The 22,103-nt window shown below is 38.3% G+C and overlaps 2 protein-coding genes across 2 annotated transcripts in view; both read left to right on the top strand.

Moving 5' to 3' along the window:
- Positions 1-7,306, top strand: LOC117296724 (rhamnose-binding lectin-like). The gene is made up of 6 exons (XM_033779768.1): positions 1-65; positions 1,685-1,819; positions 2,693-3,034; positions 5,324-5,647; positions 6,477-6,566; positions 7,215-7,306. The coding sequence occupies exons 2-6, from the start codon at positions 1,765-1,767 to the stop codon at positions 7,304-7,306; spliced, it is 903 nt and encodes a 300-aa protein (XP_033635659.1). The 5' UTR covers positions 1-65; positions 1,685-1,764.
- A 63-nt stretch (positions 7,307-7,369) lies between these two features.
- The window catches only part of LOC117296416, an 83,444-nt gene continuing 68,710 nt past the window's right edge, over positions 7,370-22,103 (top strand). The window contains exons 1-13 of the mRNA XM_033779323.1: positions 7,370-7,396; positions 8,683-8,772; positions 9,002-9,091; positions 10,201-10,245; positions 11,081-11,191; positions 13,128-13,244; positions 13,605-13,715; positions 14,285-14,401; positions 15,319-15,450; positions 17,080-17,208; positions 19,122-19,244; positions 20,649-20,942; positions 21,500-21,676. Coding sequence (XP_033635214.1) covers positions 7,384-7,396; positions 8,683-8,772; positions 9,002-9,091; positions 10,201-10,245; positions 11,081-11,191; positions 13,128-13,244; positions 13,605-13,715; positions 14,285-14,401; positions 15,319-15,450; positions 17,080-17,208; positions 19,122-19,244; positions 20,649-20,942; positions 21,500-21,676 — 1,549 coding nt within the window. The 5' untranslated portion in view covers positions 7,370-7,383. The remainder of the gene's footprint in view (positions 7,397-8,682; positions 8,773-9,001; positions 9,092-10,200; positions 10,246-11,080; positions 11,192-13,127; positions 13,245-13,604; positions 13,716-14,284; positions 14,402-15,318; positions 15,451-17,079; positions 17,209-19,121; positions 19,245-20,648; positions 20,943-21,499; positions 21,677-22,103) is intronic.

The raw sequence follows: 22,103 nt of genomic DNA, 5'->3' as shown, positions 1-22,103 counted from the left end.
CCTCGGGTGTCACTCTGGAAATACGAATAAAATTGGACAAAATCACGCAAGATTACATTACCAAGGTAAGAGTTCCGTTTCTCTGTTTTTGTTTTGGTTGATCAGATTAACTGATGATTATGTTTACAGTTTGGTGATAAATTAGTTTTGTTTTTATAAAACGAAAATGGTTTGTGCAATGGTATGCCAAAACGGAGGCCGTATTGATTTCTACATTGATTTTATTAACACTACTGCACACGTATTTTCGACGACCAGCTTATACTCACTTGTTCTTGATTGTCTATACAATAAAAAAAGGACAAACACAATTAATAAAATCTAAACTACACAAAGAATGATACTTCAAGAATAGGAAACACGAGTTTTAACCTTTAGATTTGACGAAGAGATAAGGGGCCGGGACATTCGAGAACGCGTGTGTTATTTTTGGGGGGACATTTCTGGCCAAAAACTTTCTACATTTTCTATTAATTTGGATTGTTTTTTATTATTTACAAGCCATTTCAACACTCTCTTGTTCGTTCATGATTAGCCTTTTAATGGTTTATTCATTTGAATAAAAAAAAAAGATTGACACCATTCAAATTTACAAAATTAAGAAAATATAAATGATCTTCCTGTCAAGGGAAATCGTCAGTGTTATAGTCTTTGAAAATGGAAATCTATCTTGGATGAACTTGATAAAAATAAACGTATGTTTGCATTAAAGGGTCTATGTACTTTTTGTAGGACAAAAAACACAATGCATATAATACAGATTTACACTAAACTTACACCGTTGGAAGATAATGATTGCAGAAAGCTTCCCTGAAAATATTAGTTGCTGTGGTGCTGTACTTTTTGAGAAATGAGTAAAACAATGTAAAGAAAATAGTTTTCGTCTCAGTGATCATGAGACGAACATTATTTTAGCATGTCAAAACGTGTTTTCATGACATTGTTTTACTCATCTCAAAAACTACAGCACCTCAGCAACTAATATTTTAAGGTAGACTTTCTACTATCATTATCTTCAAATGGTGTAAGTTTAATGTAAATCTGTGGACATTGTGTTTTGTGTAACAAAAAGTACCCAAATCCTTTAATGGGGATTTTGTTTTCATGGTAATGGGGCCTATTGTGCGTTGAATGCTTCAGAGTCTATTAATTTTTTCCCCATATACACCGCACTGTGTACTCAGTACTTTCCCCGAGTCCTGGGATTCGAACCAACGACCCTTGTAATTCTAGAGCAGTGTCTAACCAACTAGCTGCATAGTCTGTTAAAGGTCTAGGCAGTTGACACTATAATTGGTAATTACCCAAAATAATTATTATCATAAATTCTTACCTGGGATGGGGAAAGGTTGATAATATACAACATTCTGATGAACGGCTTCCTCTGAAGTAAAGTAGTTTTCGAGAAAGAAGTAATTTTCTACGAATTTGATTTTGAGACCTCACAATTAGAATTTAGGGTATCGAAATCAAGCATCTGAAAGCTCACAACTTGGTGTGACAAGGGTGTTTTTTCTTGCATTATTATCTCGCAACTTCGATGACCAATTGAGCTCAAATTTTCATAGGTTTGTTATTTTATGCATATTGGGATACACCAAGTGAGAAGACTGGTTTTCGATTTACCAATAGTGTCCAGTGTCATGTCTTTAAACAGTAGACATTTCCATTATTTTTATTCTAGTTTACACTCAGTAGTGGGCAGTGACGCCAAAGGCCTTTATTCTGGAGCGTCACAAGGCGGCATCATCAACGCCGTCAAAGATGGCTTCAGCCCCTATGATTGTCCTGCTTCCTCTGCTGCTGCTGGCACTAACTCGTAAGTATCGAACCCTCATCCCTCCATCCAATCGCATCAAATATCCATCCCATAAATCATATTATTCATTATGCATGCCCAATTGATGCAAAATCGCAATCCTTCGCACGATTTTTTTTATCACCGCTGTATTTTGCACAAAATAGGCCTTCAGCTAACGCCAATACAAAAAAGTAAAATATAAAATAAGATGGTTTCGCATTGCTCATAAGGGGGTGGGGGAGGGGGCGTAGATGTCCCACCCAGTTTTATTGAGCTGGTAAGCACAAATTTAAGTAGCTAAAGCAGAGCACAGATATGCTTACCCGACTAAGATTATCAGCCAAAAGTCAACGCAGGAACTTTTCCTAGATTGCATTATGCTATTCGAATCCCTCTCTCTCTAAAACCACACTCCTTCAAATGAATTTTTTTCTCAATATTAATAAACATTATAATATACAGCCGTTTTGCTTCTTACTGAATACGTTTTGATAGTCCTTTTGTAGAGTAACAAACTACCAAATGTAGCACCCTCCCAACCACTCCGTGAGTCCTCCTCACAACATTGAAGTTCAAGACATTTTGTTTAGTTATGTATAATATGCCAATATAGTGTATTGTATGGTTGCACTTATACTTTGTTTTAATAAAGCGCATTGATATGAGGCCGTTGCCACTATTTTCCTGTGGGGCAGAAACAGGGTGACCCCCTTTACAGTCCATACGGATAATGTAGACCTGTGGGTATCACCCAAAGAGCCTGACTGGTAGAGCAGAACGCACTTCTCTCCAACTTTTACGAGAAAGTGGTTGCTTTGTGATGATACAAGTGTCACGACCTGGACTCGAATACAACACGCCACTAAAAAAAAGGTTTTGTTTCTGTTTCAGGAACGGTCGTTACTAGTGACCTCAAGATGGTCTACGTCTGCGAAGGAGATACTCTTCGACTCAACTGCGGGGAGGACAGATTTATCAAGATGTGGAGCGCTCTCTACGGGCGTGCCAACCCGACTTACTGCCCAGACGACACCGTCAAGGCCTCTGTGCATCACTGCAGAGCAGATAAGTCCAATTTCGAAACCATGCGTGGATGTGACGGAAAGAATAGCTGCGAGATCGAGGCAAGTGATGCAGTCTTTGGTGACCCTTGTCCGGACGAGACGAGCAAGTGGTATCTCCAGGTGGAATACTACTGTCGCTCCGAGAGACCATCTGAATGCAACCCAAAGGGTAAATTAACTTCTTTAAAGGCAGTGGACACTATTGGTAATTACTCAAAATTTTTATTGGCATAAAACCTCTTTTTGTACAGAGTAATGGGGAGAGGTTGGTAGTATAAAACATTGTAAGAAACGGCTCTCTCTCTGAAGTGGAGTAGATTTCGAGAAAGAAGTAATTTTCCATGAATTTGATTTCGAGACCACAAGCTTAGAATTTTGAGGTCTTGAAATCAAACATCTCAACGCACACAACTTCGTGTGACAAGGGTGTTTTTTCTTTCATTATTATCTCGCAACTTTGACAACCAATTGAGCTCAAATTTTCACAGGTTTGTTATTTTATGCATATGTTGAGATACACCAAGTGAGAAGACTGGTCTTTGACAGTTACCAATAGTGTCCAGGGTATTTAATGGTCGTTTTAATGAACAAAAGTGCGCCGGTTGGCATCGACGGCCGATTAGAAAGAAAAAAAAATGTTTTCTGCAAAGATTTAGCTGAAATATCTCTTATTGTTCCCAAAATTTCAACATAACCGTTTTCGATTTGCATTTATGGCTTTCCATATTTTTCAGCTTGGTTGCAAAAACTCGGGCTGCTTGCGACGTTGTCAAAAAAAAGGTTTACAGCGGCCGTGGGCATGATTTCATAGCATTGCTTGGGCAGGCAAATTTTGAGCTTTCTGTTAAGTATTTTGCTTAGGTGTAAACGTAATTCACAGGTTAGCAAGAAAATTAGGCGGCCATTTTGCGCGTTCACCACAAATTTATATTGGCGGCATTCATTTTCATGCAGTAAGCACCAGCCGAAGGTTAGCATGCTTTTTCGTGTGCTACCTACTGCAGCAATTTGAAATGAAAATCGCACAGTGAGCACAAAATCGGCAAAGCAGCTCTATGAAAGTGGACCCGTGGTCTTAAATTTTGAAAAACCCAGTATTAGCCTATCCTGCACATGCCCGCGCTCTCCATTAGGAGGGAGTGCGCACGCATACAGTAGGGCGACGTGGGGGGGGGGGGGGACACCTGGATTTCATCCAAAAGGCGCTTTGATCATGCCTGATGACACAGCCCCAATTAATATAAAAGTCATAATTTTTGTAGAATTCAGTATGACTAAAATTCCTCCCATGATATAAAATATTACAACTTTAATCTCAAGTCAATTAATGGGGTCCCGTGACATAACCCCGCAGTCTTTGCAGTAGGCCTAGAAAGTAAAGCGACACACTGCCGATTATTTTGTTAAAAAAAAAAAAAAAAAAACTTTGCTGAACTGGACAGTGCCACTCGATTGGGGGCGGGCTTTACTTTGAACGACCGGGAAATTGAGAAACAGCTGTTTGTTGTTTTGTAAACGCAAGAAAGAATTACCTGCCTGAAGCATTCAGATCAAGTTAAAACATACTCAGAAAAAGGTGAGTTTATTTATAATGTGTGCTGCAAAGGGCAGAAGTCAGTTACTCGTATACCACGTTTTCACTAATTTTTACTAAAACATTCGAGTAAATTAGATTTAAAAAAATTGTTTTCGTAAGTTCCGTATGAAAGAAAACTGTTGTGGCTGAACGGATGTATGGACTAGCTGGTGGAAACTTTTTCGCCTGTCTGACCTAACTGAGTTGAGTTATATCATGAGTAAAATGAAACTTTTTCGCCTGTCGGACCTAGGAAAACTTTCCGCATGGCGCCACCACTTTTTCATTCGATATGAAATACAATAGTAAGTATCTCATTTACCTCAATAATGAGATATCCCTTTTTGTAAAAATGAGTGAAAAAGTGGTGGCGCCATACGGAAAGTTATCCCTGTCTCGAGTTGAGTGCCTTTCTCTGACTCAATTAAAAATGCTCAAAGTTTGAGCATTTAAAAAAACAAAATTTCGCTATTGACTATTGTTTTGTGGTGGATTGATGATTGATTCATTCCTCCATGATTGATTGTAGTAATGAAAAGAAAAATGTAAGACACTGCGCTAGAGTTGCAAGGGTGGTGAGTTAAAATCCCACCCGAGTAATATGTGATTTTTTTCACAGAGCTCGGGAAAGTACTGAGTATACAGTGCTAACACACATCAATAAGGTTTATCGCGATTCAGAAACGCAATGCATTGTGGGAAGGAATATGGGGCGGTTTCTATGCAGTTTCTACGGCTCGCGCATGCAACGCCTATACCTTTGTGTGGGTTCAACAGCGCCCTCTCTTGATATTTTGCTGTTCCCGATAAACCTTATTTATGTATTGTAAATGGATCAAACCAAACCCCCAAAAATGTTTATCCCATTTTAATTTTCTATAGATTCACCAAAATACCAGAGCGCGCATGCATGCGACGACAAAGAGTTGGTTCTGGAATGTCCGACCCCAGGAGAGGTTGTCAAGATCCTTGATGCCAATTACGGTCGCCAGGGATCCGACTACTGCGGGTACAGACCGGGGATCGATGACGTCTTTTGCGACGACGATTCTGGGGAATCGTTTGAGTATGTTTGTCTTCAATGTCGAGGGAAGGACTACTGCATGATTCCCGTGAACCCACTGGAGTTCAAAGACCGCTGTGTCAACACAAGGAAGTACCTCTCTGTTCGCTATGTGTGTGTACAAACAGAGCCGGAAATTGAAGGTATGTTCTGATACTTTTCACAAGTGCTTTTTTTTCTCTTGAAAAGTCATCACCCAATATCACAAGGCCAGACGGGCACTTCAAGATGAGGGCTAGACTTAACTGACTGGCCTGGAACTTTATCTTTGAAAGGGCAAGGCCATTTTCACTTTGTAAAGGGCACTTCCATTTAGAAATATTTTAAGTCAATGGGAAACTTTTCAAGGGGTATCTTGGCATGATATCCCATCATGGGACTTTGCCGAGTAGAGAAGTAGAATTAGGTCACGACCAGGGGGAACAGAGGTCATGGCCTCCGTTGCCTGCGTGTAGTTCTAGGCCAGAACTGATTTGGACTGTTGACCCAAATCAAAAACTATGTTACTTCAGAGGGAGCTGTTTCTCACAACATTTTATACTATCATTATCAACAGCTCTCCATTGCTCGATACCAAGTAAGTTTTATGCTAACAATTATTTTGAGTAATTACTAATAGTGTCCTGTGCCTTTCAAACAGCGGAGTCATGAGGCCTGCATGTGGTTCATGACTGATATACAGTTAGAAATTGTATTAATGACAATATTTTTATGGAAAGGTTTGCGGTAACACCATGTAATGACTATCTCTAATGAGTTGGGGTGGTTCTGAAAAGAAGACGATCAGAGCATGCTGATCGAAACGTCGAGTTGAAACCAACGGTGTTCTTTTCAGAACCACCCAAACTCGCTATCTAGAGATAGTCAAAATGGTGTTTCACCGCAAACCTTTCTATGGATAACGTAATTCCACCATGCAAAGTTTCAAATCCTACTGACAATATTTTTCCTCAATAAAAAATTTGATTTCAGAGGAAGATGATTCAGAGGAAGAGGGGCCAGAGGTTGGTGATGTCGATCTTCGTGTTACAACCATAGCTCCAAGACGAGGAAGAACTCAACGTATGTACATGTACAAACCATAATATTAATAATAATAGCCTACTTGGTTCTTTAGCGCTTTATCACACCCAGGGGCAGATCAAAGTGCTCAGTAGTATTTCCTGCAAGGTATGTGGAGCTACACATTGAAGTATGAGACCTATTCCAAGGAACACCGGGGCAAGCCCTTCACTTTACGATTAAACCACTGGGTTCTTTTATGTGCATTTATGATTTTACACACACACAGGATCTACGGCTTTAAGTCTCATCCGAAGGATGCAGCAATAATGCTAAAAGTGTCTTGTTATAAAGGGCTTGAATGTCACTACTGGAACTCAAACCCACACTTTGTTGATCAGAAACAGCAGAGCTTAAGTCTGGTGCTCCTACCCACTCAGCCCTGACACGCACCTATGTATAGAAACCGTAGACATAAACCATAGAAATCGACTGTGTCATCCAAAGGGCTTGATCTTTTGAAGAAAAAGCACCAGACCACAGGACATGTAGCTAAAATGGTTACTGCACCAGAATTGTTTTGAAAAGACAAGAATTTAAATCACAAAAAAATAACTGTTTGAATTTGAACGAGCAGTTTAGAGGAGATTGAAATCTCGAAATCTCATTTTTATTATGAGTTTAAGAATTCTGTATAATACTCAACAGGATTGAAAGAATTTGATCAAACGGAAAGTCAAGATTTTAAACAAAGACACAAGACCCCAAAGTTGTCAAGTAATGAGCAACCGATGCTGTAATCACCGACCTTTGGCTATTATTTTTTAATTAAATGGAGTTTTTATAATTTCTTCCAGCTGCTACTGATTTTCCTTTCATGATGTTTCCAGGTAATGTATTAAACCATTGATGTAAATTCACTGGACGCTATTGGGTGTCACTCAAAATAATTGTTAGCTTAAAAACTTACTTGTTAACGATCAATAGTACAATAATAATAATAATAATAATAATAATGGAGTCTTATTTAGCGCCGGTATCCGCCATAAAAGGCGCTCATGGCGCTCGCTCAAGATACAAAATAAACAGTTCAAAAGAAAGGAACAGAAAAAGTTTGTAGAGAGTCGCTGGTCATTGTTTAACTGCAAAGAGGTGGGTTTTGAGTACAAAACATTCTATCAACCTCTCCCCATTGCTCGTTACCAAATAAGATTTTATGCTATTAATTATTTTGAGTAATGACCAATAGTGTCCACTGCCTTTAAATTGTAATGCACCACTTGCTGATAAGGAAGAAATATTATGGGTCTGCGCCCCCTTTTCTGTTTCCCAGAAAAAAAATGTTATAAGTATGAACTTCATAACTGGTCAGTATGCTTTCAGACTGAGGGTTTTTACCCTTACCAGTCCTGTATTATACCTTGAGAAAGAGACAATTATTTTAACTGCTTAAAGACACTGGACACTATTGGTAATAGTCAAAGATTAGTCTTCACAGTTGGTGTATCTCAACATACATGTATGCATAAAATAACAAACCTGTGAAAATTTGACCTCAATCGGTCGTTGAAGTTGCAAGACAATAATGAAAGAAAAAACACCCTTATGACACGAAGTTGTGCACTTTCTGATGCTTGATTTTGAGACCTCAAATTCTAAATCTGAGATCTCACAATCAAATTCGTTGAAAATTGCTTCTCTCTCGAAAACTACATTACATTACTTCAGAGGGAGCCGTTCTCACCAATGTTTTAAACAATCAACCTCTCCCCATTACTCGTTACCAAGAAAGGTTTTATGCTAAACATTATTTGGAGTAATTATCAATAGTGTTCACTCCCTTTAAAGGCACTGGACACTATTGGTAATTACTCAAAATAACTGAACTTGCATAAAATCTTACTTGGTAACAAGCAATAGAGAGCTGTTGATATTGTGAGAAATTGCTCCTTCTGAAGTAACGTAGTTTTTGAGAAAGAAGTTATCTCTCACTAAAATAATCGAATTGAATTCGAGACCTTCAAGCATCTGAAAGCACACAACTTGTGCGCCAAGAGTGTTATTTCTTCCATTGTTCTCTCGCAAATTCGACGACCAATTGAGTTCAAATTTTCACAGGTTTGTTTTAGATAAAGTGGTAAGTGGTTGTTATTGTTGTTGTTTTTCAATTTTGCAGTTGGTTCAGCTGGTGCCAGTGGAAAGATCAAAGTGGGAGAAGCTGAACACGAAGGGGCTTCATTTAAGTTTGAAGGTGCACCAAGCATAAGTAAGTCCATAAACGTTTTCTTTTGAGGTATTTTCTGTTCAAAATATATTATATATTATATTCATGATTTATTTATTAAAACACTGCAATACAGCGGCTAAAAGCTGAAATGTACAGTTTACAAAAATAGTAATTTTTACAAAAAAAAGCATGAAATATCAAATGTATAAACACACGGCAATATGATAATATGGCAAGTTGATTTTGTTGACATAAATTTTGTCTTTAGTTGGTTCAGCTAACGCCAATGGAAAGCTTGAGGTAGGAGAAATTGACCACGAAGGAGGCTCATTTATGTTCGAGGGTTCACCATCAAGAAGTAAGTCTATAAACGTTTCATTTGATGTATTTTCTGTTCAAAATGCTAGTTTAAAGTCAAAGTATACCATTTGTTTTGGAACCAATCGATTGTTTGATTCCTTTATAAACTTGGTTGTACACAATAAAGCTCACACCTTAAAATGTCATTTCAAAAGGCGGTCCTATTTTTGAGATATCGCGGACAATCCAGAGTGAATAATGTCCACACAGGAAGAATAATCTTTAATAGGAACGCACATATTGAGAAGCGTTACGCGAGATTTAAATTTTGTGGCTTAAAAAACTGTCATCTTTATCCATAACCACATTACTTCTAAGTGAAATGTTTCTCAAAATGCTTGCTACTATCAAACGTCCCTTTAGGCTTCTAGCAAAGGGTTTTTATTGCCATTATCTATGATAATTCTTGTTGAACCCTTTTCAACATCTGGACAAGGTGAGGAGACAATAAAGAAATTTCAGTTTTAGATGTGGGAGGAAAACCCCAGGGAATTATCCCAGGGGAAACCCCACGCAGTCAGTAAAGGCCTGGTCCCACTGCAGCGATAACGAGAACGATAACAATAACGATCATGACGCAAAGCGAACGCGTTCTATTGGTTGAATTGCTCCACGCAGAATACGCACACGCTCATTCAACCAATAGAATGCGGTGGGACTCGGACCAGGGTCCCAGAGGTGGAAGGCGTGACAAGACACCACTAGGCCAACCTGACTCCCTCTGTTTTAAGAGTGATTACCAAACATTCACTTCCCTTTAAAGCCATTGGACACTTTCGGAACAGAACCTCCCTTGAAATATTATTCCATGAAATGCTTTACTTGTTGAGAAAACATCAAAACAATTATCAGTTCTCGATATCAAGAATACCAGATTTATTTTAAACATTTTGTCATGACACGGCGAAACGTACGGAAACAAGGGTGAGTTTTCCCGTTATTTTCTCCCGACTCCGATGACCGATTGAGCCTAAAGTTTCACAGGTTTGTTAATTTATATATCAGTTGTAAACCTTATGTTGTAAGCCTTTTGCGTATACTCAAAGCTTGTTTCAGTGAAGTACATTATTTCTAATTCGTTTTCTTTTTTGCCCTTTTCCATTACAGCTAAAACTATTCCTGGATTGTCAAGTATTTACACATTGCCTGCAGGTACTTCATATTCATTTGAAAACAAAATACCCTTGTATTTAACCATTGAGAGACTCTAGTAGCCACTAACGGCTTCATCCAAAATACCCAAAATGTCTCAGTTGCCAGAATTTATATGTTTTGGAGGACGGATGGTTCTGCAACGGTAATGATGACGCTTAGCGTTATCTGCGCATGCGTCGGCTTTGAGAACGGTCTTTCCTCAATTTCTTCGGCAGTACTTGGGATGAATCTGCGTTGTGCTGAAAACGACAACATTTGGCTGAAAACTACCTGCCGTCGTTGAACCATCTGTCATCCAAAACGAAAGCTCCTTAATAGCTTTGTTCAGTGATGCAAGGTAGAAGCTATTTGACACTTAACTGCCATATAGCCAGGGATCAAACCCAAGTTTATGATACAACCTAGGAAGCAGCAGGAGAGTTATCACCTTATAAGGGGATTCGACTTCACTTATTTTTTTCACTAAATGGAATTGATATTAGTCAAACAGAACCAGCATTATTGGATTCTTATGTTTCTTAATTTTTTGAAAGAATTCCGTTGATAATTTTTAAATACATGAAATAGTTCGTTAAACCCATCATGTTAAAGCCAAGCCTAACTCAGAAAAGCTGTGTCACAATGGCTGAACTGAACAATAAAAAAAGCTGAAGCGATCATCAAACTTCAAACATGTGTCTGGTTGCAGTCACTAAAAGACACCCTAGATCCACTCAACCTAAAAGGTCAAAGGGCAGCATCTCCGCTTATGTTGTAATTCACCAATATGTTTCTAAAAATTTCAAGTACAATATGAGTTTCTAAATTCACCAACAAATACTTTGTTTTGCAGGTTTGGTGGGCCAGTCAGCGGTGCTGATGAAGATCACAGTGAAGTATAATGAACACGGAGAGAAGTATTTTACCTTGACACCCTTTGACGGAACTTCAAATACCAAAACAGGTTTGTGAATAATCTCAAGCCTAAAGCCCGGTTCCTGCGAATGTGATTGCGATATGAATGTTGACGTCACATATTCGCAATGAAATTCACACTAAGTTGAGTCGTGCTCAACTCTCTTGCGAATATCGCAGCGAAAGAGGAGTTGTGACGATTCATACTTCCTGCGAATGTGATTGTGATACGAATGTTGACGTCACAAATTCGCAACGAAATTCGCACTGAGTTGAGAACTCAACTCTCATGCGAATATCGCAGCGAAAGAGGAGTTTTGACGTCAAATCACATCGAATTCGTAACGCATTCACATGAAGTATGAAATTTCGCTTTATATTCATATATTTTATTCATTAAAATACAGAGGAAGGAAAAAGAAACAGCTGGGGTGCGAAGGATTGCCTAAAAGGAAAAAGGTTCCCGTCTAGAGACTCTCCTCTCCTCAATTTAATAGAGCTGCTGGACACCTTTGGTATTGTCAAAGACCAGTTTCTCACTTGGTGTATCTAAAAATTTGAGCTCAATTGGTCGTTGATGTTGTGAGATAATATTGGAAGAAAAAACACCTTGACACGTGAAGTCGTGTGCTTTCAGATGCTTAATTTCAGGACCTCAAAATATTATTCTGAGGTCTCGAAATCAAATTCAAATATTTTAGTTGAAAATTACTTCTTTTTCACTAACTATGTTACTTCAGAGGGAGCCGTTTCTCGCAATGTTTTATATTATCGACAGCTCTCAATTGCTCGTCACAAGTAAGGTTTTATGCTAATATATATTTTGCGTAATTACCAAACGTGTACAGTGCCTTTAAGCAGAAAATATTGCTGAACAAATGTCTGCTCAGCAGAAATGATCAGGATACCAGTCACAAATTGCAAATGTGACAGTTTAGCTGGTAATCTTATTATGGCATGTCTGGTAAGCATAGTTTTGTTTTGCTTAGGTACTTTATAAGCTTATGGAGCTCCCTGACATTGGGCCTGGGTACTAAAGTGAACATAAATAAATTGATATAAAGTAAATACATAAATATATAAACTAACAAACAGCAAATGGTTACACGCGTACACACCATCCCGGCATCACATCACACCGATACTCAGATCACTTCACTAGTTACCGGTCTGCAAACGAATCCAATTCAAGCTTCTCCTTATTACATACAAGTGCATCAATGGATCTTCACCTGAGTATCTTCAAGAACTCATTCACACTCACAAACCATCTCGAGCTCTTCGATCTGCCTCTTCATCCCAACTTCAAACACCAGTCACACGTACAAAGACATACGGTCATCGCTCTTTCGCACACTCATCACTCTGCCAAACCAAATAAAAACTGCCCAAACTGCTAATCAATTCAAATCACTGCTCAAAACCTATTTATTCAATTAGTTTTCTGTTGTTTTCTGCCGCTTTCTGTGTATATATGCTTATCTTTAATTATGTTAATTTGTAATATTGTTTTTTCTTGTAAAGCGCTTCGAGGCTTTTTGTGTGAAGCGCTATATAAAAACTGTGTATTATTATTATTATGGTTCTAGAACTTTAAAAAATCTTAAAACAAAATTAAAAAAACAACACATTAAACTTAGGATTTCAACTAGGGGTAATAATAATGTTGGAAGCGCTTTGAGACCCCCCTTTGGGTGTGAAAAGTGCTTTTTACTATTGGTTGTTATTATAATTATTAGTAATACTTATCGAAACAAAAAAAGGGGTTCGCCCCGGTGTTCCTGGCTGTGGCTGCTGTGTGCAGAAGCCTTCTAAGGTGCTACATAATTGGGTCTCAGAATTCATCACTACTATAACCTATCTTTCTGAGAGTTTATATACTCAGCGCCTTGAGTACCTTGTTTGGTAGATACGTGTGCTATATACGACTTCAATATTATTATTATTATTAAAGAAGATGATTTTGATGATGTTTTTGTTTGTAGATGGGACTGAATTTTTAATGAAGATTGACCTGAATAAGATACTCCGAGATGACTCCTTACAGTACACCTTCAGGAGATTGTTGGAAAACTACAATAGAGGAACAACTTACTACAATAGTAAGTTGAAGACTATAGGTGCATTCGATTAGGTGCATTCGACGAGTCCATTCGGTGAGTCATGGGCAGGCCCGCCCAGCATCGCCCACCATGGCTACAACACTGGTCCATGTTCATTTATTCGGAGGTCATTGGCTCAAGTTCCAGTCAATGTTTCTTTGTCCAAACCAAAACTATTGAAAACTTATCTTGAGAAAACAGAATGAGATTGCAAACTGCTATTGTACAAATGCAAAAAAAAAAGTAAAAGGCCCTGACGTTGGTTCATGTTTGTTGTGTTGTCAATTAGCCTTTGAGAAAAACTCTGCTAGGGTCGAAACGTCAGGCCATTTAACTGTTTTTCAAAACTTATCTTGACAGACAACGACGGGGTGAACACGCCGTTCCAGTTTCCCGTCGGTAATGGACTGGAGAGTTTCTTCTCAACACTGTTTCAGATGATCATTGAAACGGACTCCAGCGGGAAGATGGGTGAGTATTAATGGACATCCATCGTCGTTATCATCTTCCTATAGACTGTATTGAATAACCCATTCGCTGCTATGAAAGTCGCCATCTTGTAGGGCAAACCGTATGCGCGTCTAAACGCGTACATCAAAGAAACATGCAGCATGCAGCGTTCCAGGTTTGATTTCTTCGGCACATACAAGCACACAAAAAAACACACGCATGCTTGCAGACGCCATGTTGTTGGGCAGATATTTGAACGGTTGAACTATTGATGAGTCTTTTTTAGCTTCACGTGCTGCTGGCCTCACCACCCTTGCTGTTTGACAGGAATGCATGACAAAAACAACTACAACATACTTATTAGATATATCGTCGCTGTTTTCTTGCCGACCCTCGCTTGTGGAACAAACTCCTCAACTCAGTAAAGACATGTGGGACTTCATGATAATTTCAAGACCAAATGAAGACACAACTTAGGACACGCCATTTAAAAAAACTTTTTAGCGCCGTAGGCACCCCTTTGGTTGGATATGTTTTTTGTGTGTTATAAATGTCTTTATTATTATTACTATTAAAATAATTTCTTGCAGTTACAACTCCAACCAACCCATCGTCCAACTTCCAAGTTATTCTGAACGGAGGCAACAAGGCCATCGTGGACTACCTCATGACCTTTGGCTCCAACACAATGGATCAAAATCTACGAAGTAAGTGTTTTAGTGACGAACTTTCAAGCTCAGTTCATACTTCCTGCGAATGCGAATGCAATACAAATTTTGCGTCACAAATTCGTAACAAATAATTTGCATCAGTTGAAATTTGCTACACTCGTAATTTGCGTAAGTAAAAATTTGCAGGAAGTATGAACCGGGCTTAAGTCTAACTTCAGATTTGTGATGCATTCCCCCCCCCCACTAAAGCACGGGTCCTCACCAAAATGAATGAAAATTGATACTTTTTAACCTTATGTAAAATTGGTGTCCAATTGAATTAGCTTCTTTGGCACTCTCGTCTAAAAAGGCTTGGTTTTTGTTTTGATTTTTAATTTATTTTTTTGAAGACAGTGGACACTATAGGTAGTTGTCCAAGACCAGTCTTCTCACTTGTTGTATCTAAACATATTCATAAAATAACAAACCTGTGAAAATTTCAGCTCAATCGGTAATCGATGTTGCTAGATAATAATGCTTCAAGTTCTAAATTTGAGGTCTTGAAATCAAATTCGTGGAAAATTACTTCTTTCTCGAAAACTACATTACTTCAGAGGGAGCCTTTTCTCACAATGTTTTATACTACCAACCTCTCCCCATTACTCGTTACCAAGTAAGTTTTTAGCATAAAAATTACCAATAGTGTCCACTGCCTTTAAGGCAAAATGGCAATTTTGTGATTCGTCAGTATTCAGGTTGGTGTTAAATACAAAACTATTACTGTCTGCATGGTTTGGGCATAAAAACGAATATCTTTCAAAAATCCTGGATACTATCGAAAGCTGCTTTAGGCTTCTAACCCAAAGACCTTCTCTTTTTATAAATCGAGGGGAATTCTCGTTATTAACTGAACCATTAACTTGATTTCTTGTTAATTATCATAATTAATATCGTTTTTATTGTATACTTTGCAGCTGAACTGATCAACCATAGGCTTTTTATACCAACAAGTTTCTACAATACGTTGACCCAAAAAACTGAAGAAATTAAAATTCCCTTCTATGTCAACTTTGATGGATTGGACGGCTCGCTCTCGACTTTATTCAGTAAGTACCATGAAATAAATTTGTTCGTAGTCTGCTACCATTTTACAAACAGAGAAAATGATTCAGTCAATTGGGTTCAAATTTTTGGACAAGTAAAAACATTTTCCAGACCTATTGACCTTTGAATTAAAAGAACACGTTGCCTTGGATCGGACGAGTTGGGCTATAAAAAGCGTTTGTAACCGTTTGTTATAAAACGCATATGGTTAGAAAGATAATTTACAAGTAGAATACAATGATCCACACAAATTTGCCTCGAAATTGCGTGGTTTTCCTTTTATTTTGTGAATTAACACGGTCGGCCATTTATGGGAGTAAAAATTTTGACTCCCATAAATGGCCGACCGTGTTGTCGACGAGTTAAAAGGAAAACCATGCAATTTCGAGGCATGTTTGTGTGGATCATTGTATTCTACCTGTACAACATCTTTTTACCCATACGCATTTTACAACAAACGGTTACAAACGCCTTTCAAAGACCAACTCGCCCGATCCAAGGCAATGTGTTCCTTTAATTTGCCAGTACTTTGCCAACTGAGCTGTCTAGCCCGATGTTGGCAGTGTCCCTATTTTGTCAATTTTATTGTCCGGGGGTGCCAGTCAGAAGCCGTACAACCGTACAGAGTTTGGGCAGTTTTTGTATGACACAAAACACAATGTCCACAGATTATCATTAAACTTACACAGTTTGAAAGTAGAAAGCTTCCCTTTGAATATTACTCTCTGAGGCGCCGTAGTTTTTGAGAAATGAGTAAAACAAAAATGTCACAAAATTTTTTTTTAGCCTACAATGTATTTACACAACTCTCCTGAAACCTTGCTCTGTGATTTTGATTTTGTCTCATAAACTTGACCACTAATGACGCTGAAACTTCTACATGTAAATTATATTACAAACATCTTCATTCACAGTGAGTAGGGATTCATGTCATGGCCACATACTTGATCGACCCAAACCCTACCAATTGTTATTTCGGTGACAAGTATTTTTCTGTGTCTGGGTCCAGACTTTGGAGCAGTCAACCTGTGAACCTTCGTACTGCCCCTAATGTACAAATCTTCAAGAAAATTTGAAAAACTTTCTTTTTTCCAAAGGACTTTTAATGATGTTGGCTGTAACTTTTCTTTGAAAGGTTTATCTCGCAGGTTTTATATTTTGCTGATGTTTTATGTAATTGTTATTGTAAAGCGCATTGGTCTTTTTGGAAAATGCGCTATTTAAATCTTTTTAATAATAATAAAAATAATAATTATGGGGGTGTCGTGGTCGAGGGGATAAGAGGATCGAACTCAAGCTCTGGTGTTTCTGTTCAGCAGAGTGTGGGTTCGAAGCTCGGTCGTGACACGGTCGTGAGCAAGACACTTATCCATAGCTCCTCTCCACCAAGGGGTAAATGGGTACCTGTGAGTTGGTTCTTGTGATTGATTAGCTTAGTGCACTACATATTTGGCGGCACAGGCTGTATATTCCCCAGGGAGCTGAGATGGTTTAAGGAATGATTTAAGGCTCAGTGACCAGGGGTAATAATGTTGAAGCGCCATGAGGGTCACTGCGTGACGGACCTGAGCGCTTATTAAGAAGCCACTATTAATATTATTATTATTAATTTCCTTTTTTCCTCCTTATAGAATCAACTTCAAGACCTCTGACCCAATTTGGAATGAAGTATCAAGTTGTGGGACCGGGCGGAGCCAAGCAAATCTTCACCATGCCTTTTACTCTGATTGAATATCAGGGAAGAAAGAGGCAGTTTCTGAGTGAGTATCTTAGACTTTCGTTTTACTTTGAAATAAAAAAATGATGGCAGTTGCAAAGATATGTACAGGTTATTTACAATATGACGTTATTTTGTAGGTGTGAATATTGAATGTCACTTAAAGACACTGGACACTGTTGGTAATTGTCTAAGACCAGTCTTCTCACTTGGTGTATCTCAACATATGCATAAAATAACAAACCTGTGAAAATTGGAGCTCAATTGGCCATCGGAGTTGCGAGATAACTATGAAAGAAAAAAACACCCTTGTCACACGAAGTTGTGTGCTTTTAGATGCTTGATTTCGAGACCTCAACTTCTAAATCTAGAGTCTCGAAATCAAATTCGTGGAAAATTACTTCTTTGTCAAAAAACACGTCACTTCAGAGGGGGCCGTTTCTCACAATGGTTTAACTATCAACCTCTCCCCCATTACTCACTACCAAGTGAGGTTTTATGCTGATAGTTATTTTGAGTAATAACCAATAGTGTCCACTGCCTTTAAAAGAATGCAAAAAAAAAGAGAAATGTTTCAAAATATCAAGAACCCTAAAATCGTACAGCATTGTACAACCATAGCCGACATGTAGGGAAAAAGTGAAGTATAGTGCCTTCATGATAAGTGACAAGGACAAAAATAAAACAATTATGAAAGAGACCTGCAGCTGACTTCACGAAACGCTAGAATTAATCCTATTTCGAGTTAGGACGAGTAAGGATGGGTTCAATGCATCCTAGCGTCTTCGGATACGGAACTGAACTCGTACGTTGTAGTTTAAATCCTAAGATCAATCCTAAGTTAGGAAGAGTTCGGTGAAATTGATGGCAGGTAAATACATGTAAGATTACCATACTAAAAAACATCAATGAAAGTGATGGTCAGTTTTTTTCCATTGGTAAATTTAGAAGACCATCCGCTGACCTTGAAGAATCATAAAGTCTACAAACTCATATTTTTGACTTTCAAAGCTCTCAATGGACTAGCACCAAAATATCTATGTGTACTTATTGGCATTAGGGAACCTAAGATTTTTTATTTTGTTTTGCCTAATATTGTATTCCTGGCAACAACAGTGTACAACTACAATCATGTAAAATAAGCCTAGTACATGCTCACAATGCACCTTAGAGCAAAATAAACCTCAACATTTTCTAGGGTACCATTGTGGGTATCATGTCCTGTGGCGTTTTTTTTTTTCAACGGGCAGTTGCATGCCTGAAGATCAGATGCTGCTACCACTCTACAATGGAGAATCATGAACACAGTTACATTAACTGGCTGGAGACTATTCGCATACACTGCTCCCGAACTCTAGAACCAACTTACATTAGAAATACGAACTTACTAGGAGCCAATTTCATAGCGCTGATTAAGCAAATTTTCGCGCCTACTATAGCACAAAGCTTTGCTTAAGCGCAAGCGTATTTTGTAGGTTAGCAAGAAAAATAGCCAGCTAGCTTGCGCCGCCACCATGGATTTGCATTGTTACATCATGCATTTTTGTGCAGAGAGCACTGTTAGATAAGCATGCTTTTTTGTGTGCTTATGGTTAGCAGCACTATGAAATAAAAATATCACAGTAAGCACAAAATCGGCTGTTAAGTAGCTCTATGATATTGTACTCTGGGCACAATAAATTTCTTCCTTGATAAAAACAGGATGACCAACCATTTCTATTTGTTGCATATTGCTTGTTACTGGTATTCAGCTGTTGTTTGCTTATCCTGAAAATCACGTTAAAATTTGGTTGGTAATCCTGTTTTTATCAAGGAAGAAATGTTATGCTTAGCAATTTTTTTGTGCTTAGCAGCTCTATGAAATTGGGCCCTGATCTGTTCAAGAGTTCACTTAAAACCCATCTTCAAACTTATCTAGTGTTTTGTTCAGGAGTTTTTTATTTTTATTTTGTCCAGCCCTGCCAACATGTACTGCTTTCAAGATGTATGGATTTGTGTCTGATAAAGAGTACCTCATTGATCCAGATGGGATCAACAACGGAGAGGAACCATTTGTGGTAAACTGCAACATGGAAAAAGGTAAGTTTTGGTTTTTTGCCTCACATTACGTTAAAAGCTCCAGTAAAGTATTTCCGAGTTTGGCTGTAGAAACTTGGAAAGCGTTTGCCCTTTTCCCCGAGTGGTTGTGTTTACTGGGCAACATCAGTAGTCTAGTAAGTTGGTAAGACACTGCTTTAGAATTGCTAGGGTTGTGAGTTCGAATCCCACCCGAGTAACATGACTGTGGTATTTTTTCACAGGAATCGGGAAAGTACTGCTAATACACATCGGTGTATGGGTAAAAAAAAAAAAATAATTAATATTCTTTATTTCTGATGCAAATTTAACATCTCTTATTTGGTTGTATTTACATTGGATTGAGCAGTTAATCTACCTGTGGCGGTCAGCAGCCCTACTGGTTTCTGCATAATCCAATTAAAAGAACACGTTGCCTTGGATCGGACGAGTTGGTATATAAAAAGCGTTTGAAACCGTTTGTTATGAAATGCATATGGTTAGAAAGATGTTATAAAAGTAGAGTATAATGATCCACACAAGTATCACTCAAAATTGCACGGTTTTCCTTTTACGTCGCAAACTAACTTGGTGGGCCATGTATGGGAGTAAAAATTTGACTCTTATAAATGGTTGACCATGTTAGTCGACGAGGTAAAAAGAAAACCACGCAATTTTGAGGCATATTTGTGTCTATCATTATATTCTACTTTTAAAGCATCTTTCCACAAAGGGTTTTCAAATGCTTTTCATGGACCAACTCGACCGATCCAAGGAACGTGTCACTTTAATGGATGAGCAGTTAATCTGCCTGTGGCAGTCAGCAGCTCTACTGGTTTCTGCATAATCCAATTAAGTCCAGTGTTTGGAAAAAGAAATTACATAGAGATAACAGGTGTGAGTTGTCAGATGAAAAGAATGTCTTTTGTTTATAGTGTTTCTTTAATGGAGCTTTCTTGTTGAGATTTGAAAATTTCAAAAAGAAATTCCTTGACGAAGCTCTTCATAAAGCTCTCATCTCTACACCCGATGCTCTTTTAATGATAATGTAGAGCATTAATAATTTGCCATCCATGCTAAGCAAGCACTGGAATAATTTTAACAATCAAGCACACTGAGCAGTTGATTTAGTCAGCCAATCAGCGTTGTTTTGTAGCACCTCCCTTTGAGACGGCTGATTTTGTTTTAGAGGAAACAGCTTGTTATATTTTGGATATACATGTATGAGACAAGAAAGACAACTACATGTATATGTAGTTGAGGCATTGCATGGTGAGGTATCAATATATATTTGGTTTGCGGTAACACCATGTGTGTATCTACTTGCCAGGTAGAGTTTGTTCTTTAGCGAGAACCGTCTTGCTTTACATTTTACTATCGCAGAGAAAGACACTGTTATAACTTCATTTTGTTCAATTGTTAAATTAGGTGAAACTGTTGTCAATCACGACCGCGCTGAATCCATGGTCGCCAGTTACCAAGCCGGCAAGAATACAGTGGACGTTAATATCAACTACGAGGGCGCTACAAAGAAACAGCTCCTCGCTCTGCGGAGCGTCTCGGATATGTGCAGCCAGGAGATGACGCACGAATGCGTGCAGAAGTCGACTCATTTTGTCAACGGGAAAGCGCATATCTGGTGGGAGAGTCTGGACGGGGTCAAAAGAGAGAATTGGGGCACGAAAACTGAAGAAAAGATGTGTCACTGTGGTGTTAACAATGGTAAATATTAATTCTGCTAAGATCTTCAAAGACTGCTGATTTTCTATTTAGGTTATTTTTCAATTTCATTCACATTCATTTATATTAATTCAATTTCATTTACACGCTTTTATATTTTGTCATGCTTTGTTAACATGTAGTTTAAAGACACTGGACACTATTGGTAGTTGTCAAAGACTAGTCTTCTCACTTGGTGTATCTCAACATATGCATAAAATAACAAACCTGTGAAAGTGTGAGCTCAATCGGTTGACAAGTTGCGAGATAAAAATGGAAGAAAAAACACCCTTGTCACCTGAAGTTGTGTGCTTTCAGATGCTTGATTGCGAGACCTCAAATTCTAAATATGAGGTTTCGAAATCAAGCTCGTGGAAAATGATTCCTTTCTTGAAAACTACATTACTTCAGAGGGAGCCGTTTCTCACAATGTTTTTATACCATCAACCTCTCCCCATTACTCGTTACAAAGAAAGGTTTTACAATGTATGCTAATAGTTATTTTGAGTAATTACCAATAGTGTCCACTGCCTTTAAAACTTGACTTCATTTCAATACAGCCTGCAGTGATGCCAACAGCCTCTGTAACTGTGACAGTAGAGGAGGTGTCAGCGATTGGGGAACCCTCACAGACAAAGACACCCTTCCTGTCGGAAAGGTCGTCTTTCAGAAACCTGTGGCTACGGACAGCGAGGACAATCTCAAAGTCGGGCAATTCAGATGCGGCGGAGATCAGTGTGAGTTTACTTTTAGGAAGCTTTAAAAAAATATATAGTTTTGTAATGCAAGTTCGCCCCAAACAAGGCTAAAAACCACTCAAGGTATGGGCTACAAAAATTATTTAGTGTGAAAAGATTTTTGGGGAGCTGATAGAAGGAATTGATATTCCTCTTAACAGTCTAGATTGTAGGATTGGGGGGAAACATGTACCGGGCAAGGAGTTCCAAAGAGATGCAGTATGTGGAATAAAGCTGTTGGAATTACTCTTTGTTCTACATCTTAGCAACGTTAGAGTGTTTGGATGAGTAGAAGCAGAAAGTCTGGTTTCACGAAAAGGTTCTACCACCTTTGTTGGGTTTTTCACTGGTGGTAGAGCTTCACGCGCTTTTAATTTATTTCTGATGTGCTTTTTGTCATTTTATTTAGGCCAAATAAAAAAAATAT

Source organism: Asterias rubens, chromosome 11 (genome assembly GCF_902459465.1).
Source record: "Asterias rubens chromosome 11, eAstRub1.3, whole genome shotgun sequence".
Lineage (NCBI taxonomy): Eukaryota > Metazoa > Echinodermata > Asteroidea > Forcipulatida > Asteriidae > Asterias > Asterias rubens.
This window is presented reverse-complemented; position numbering and strand designations above follow the sequence as displayed.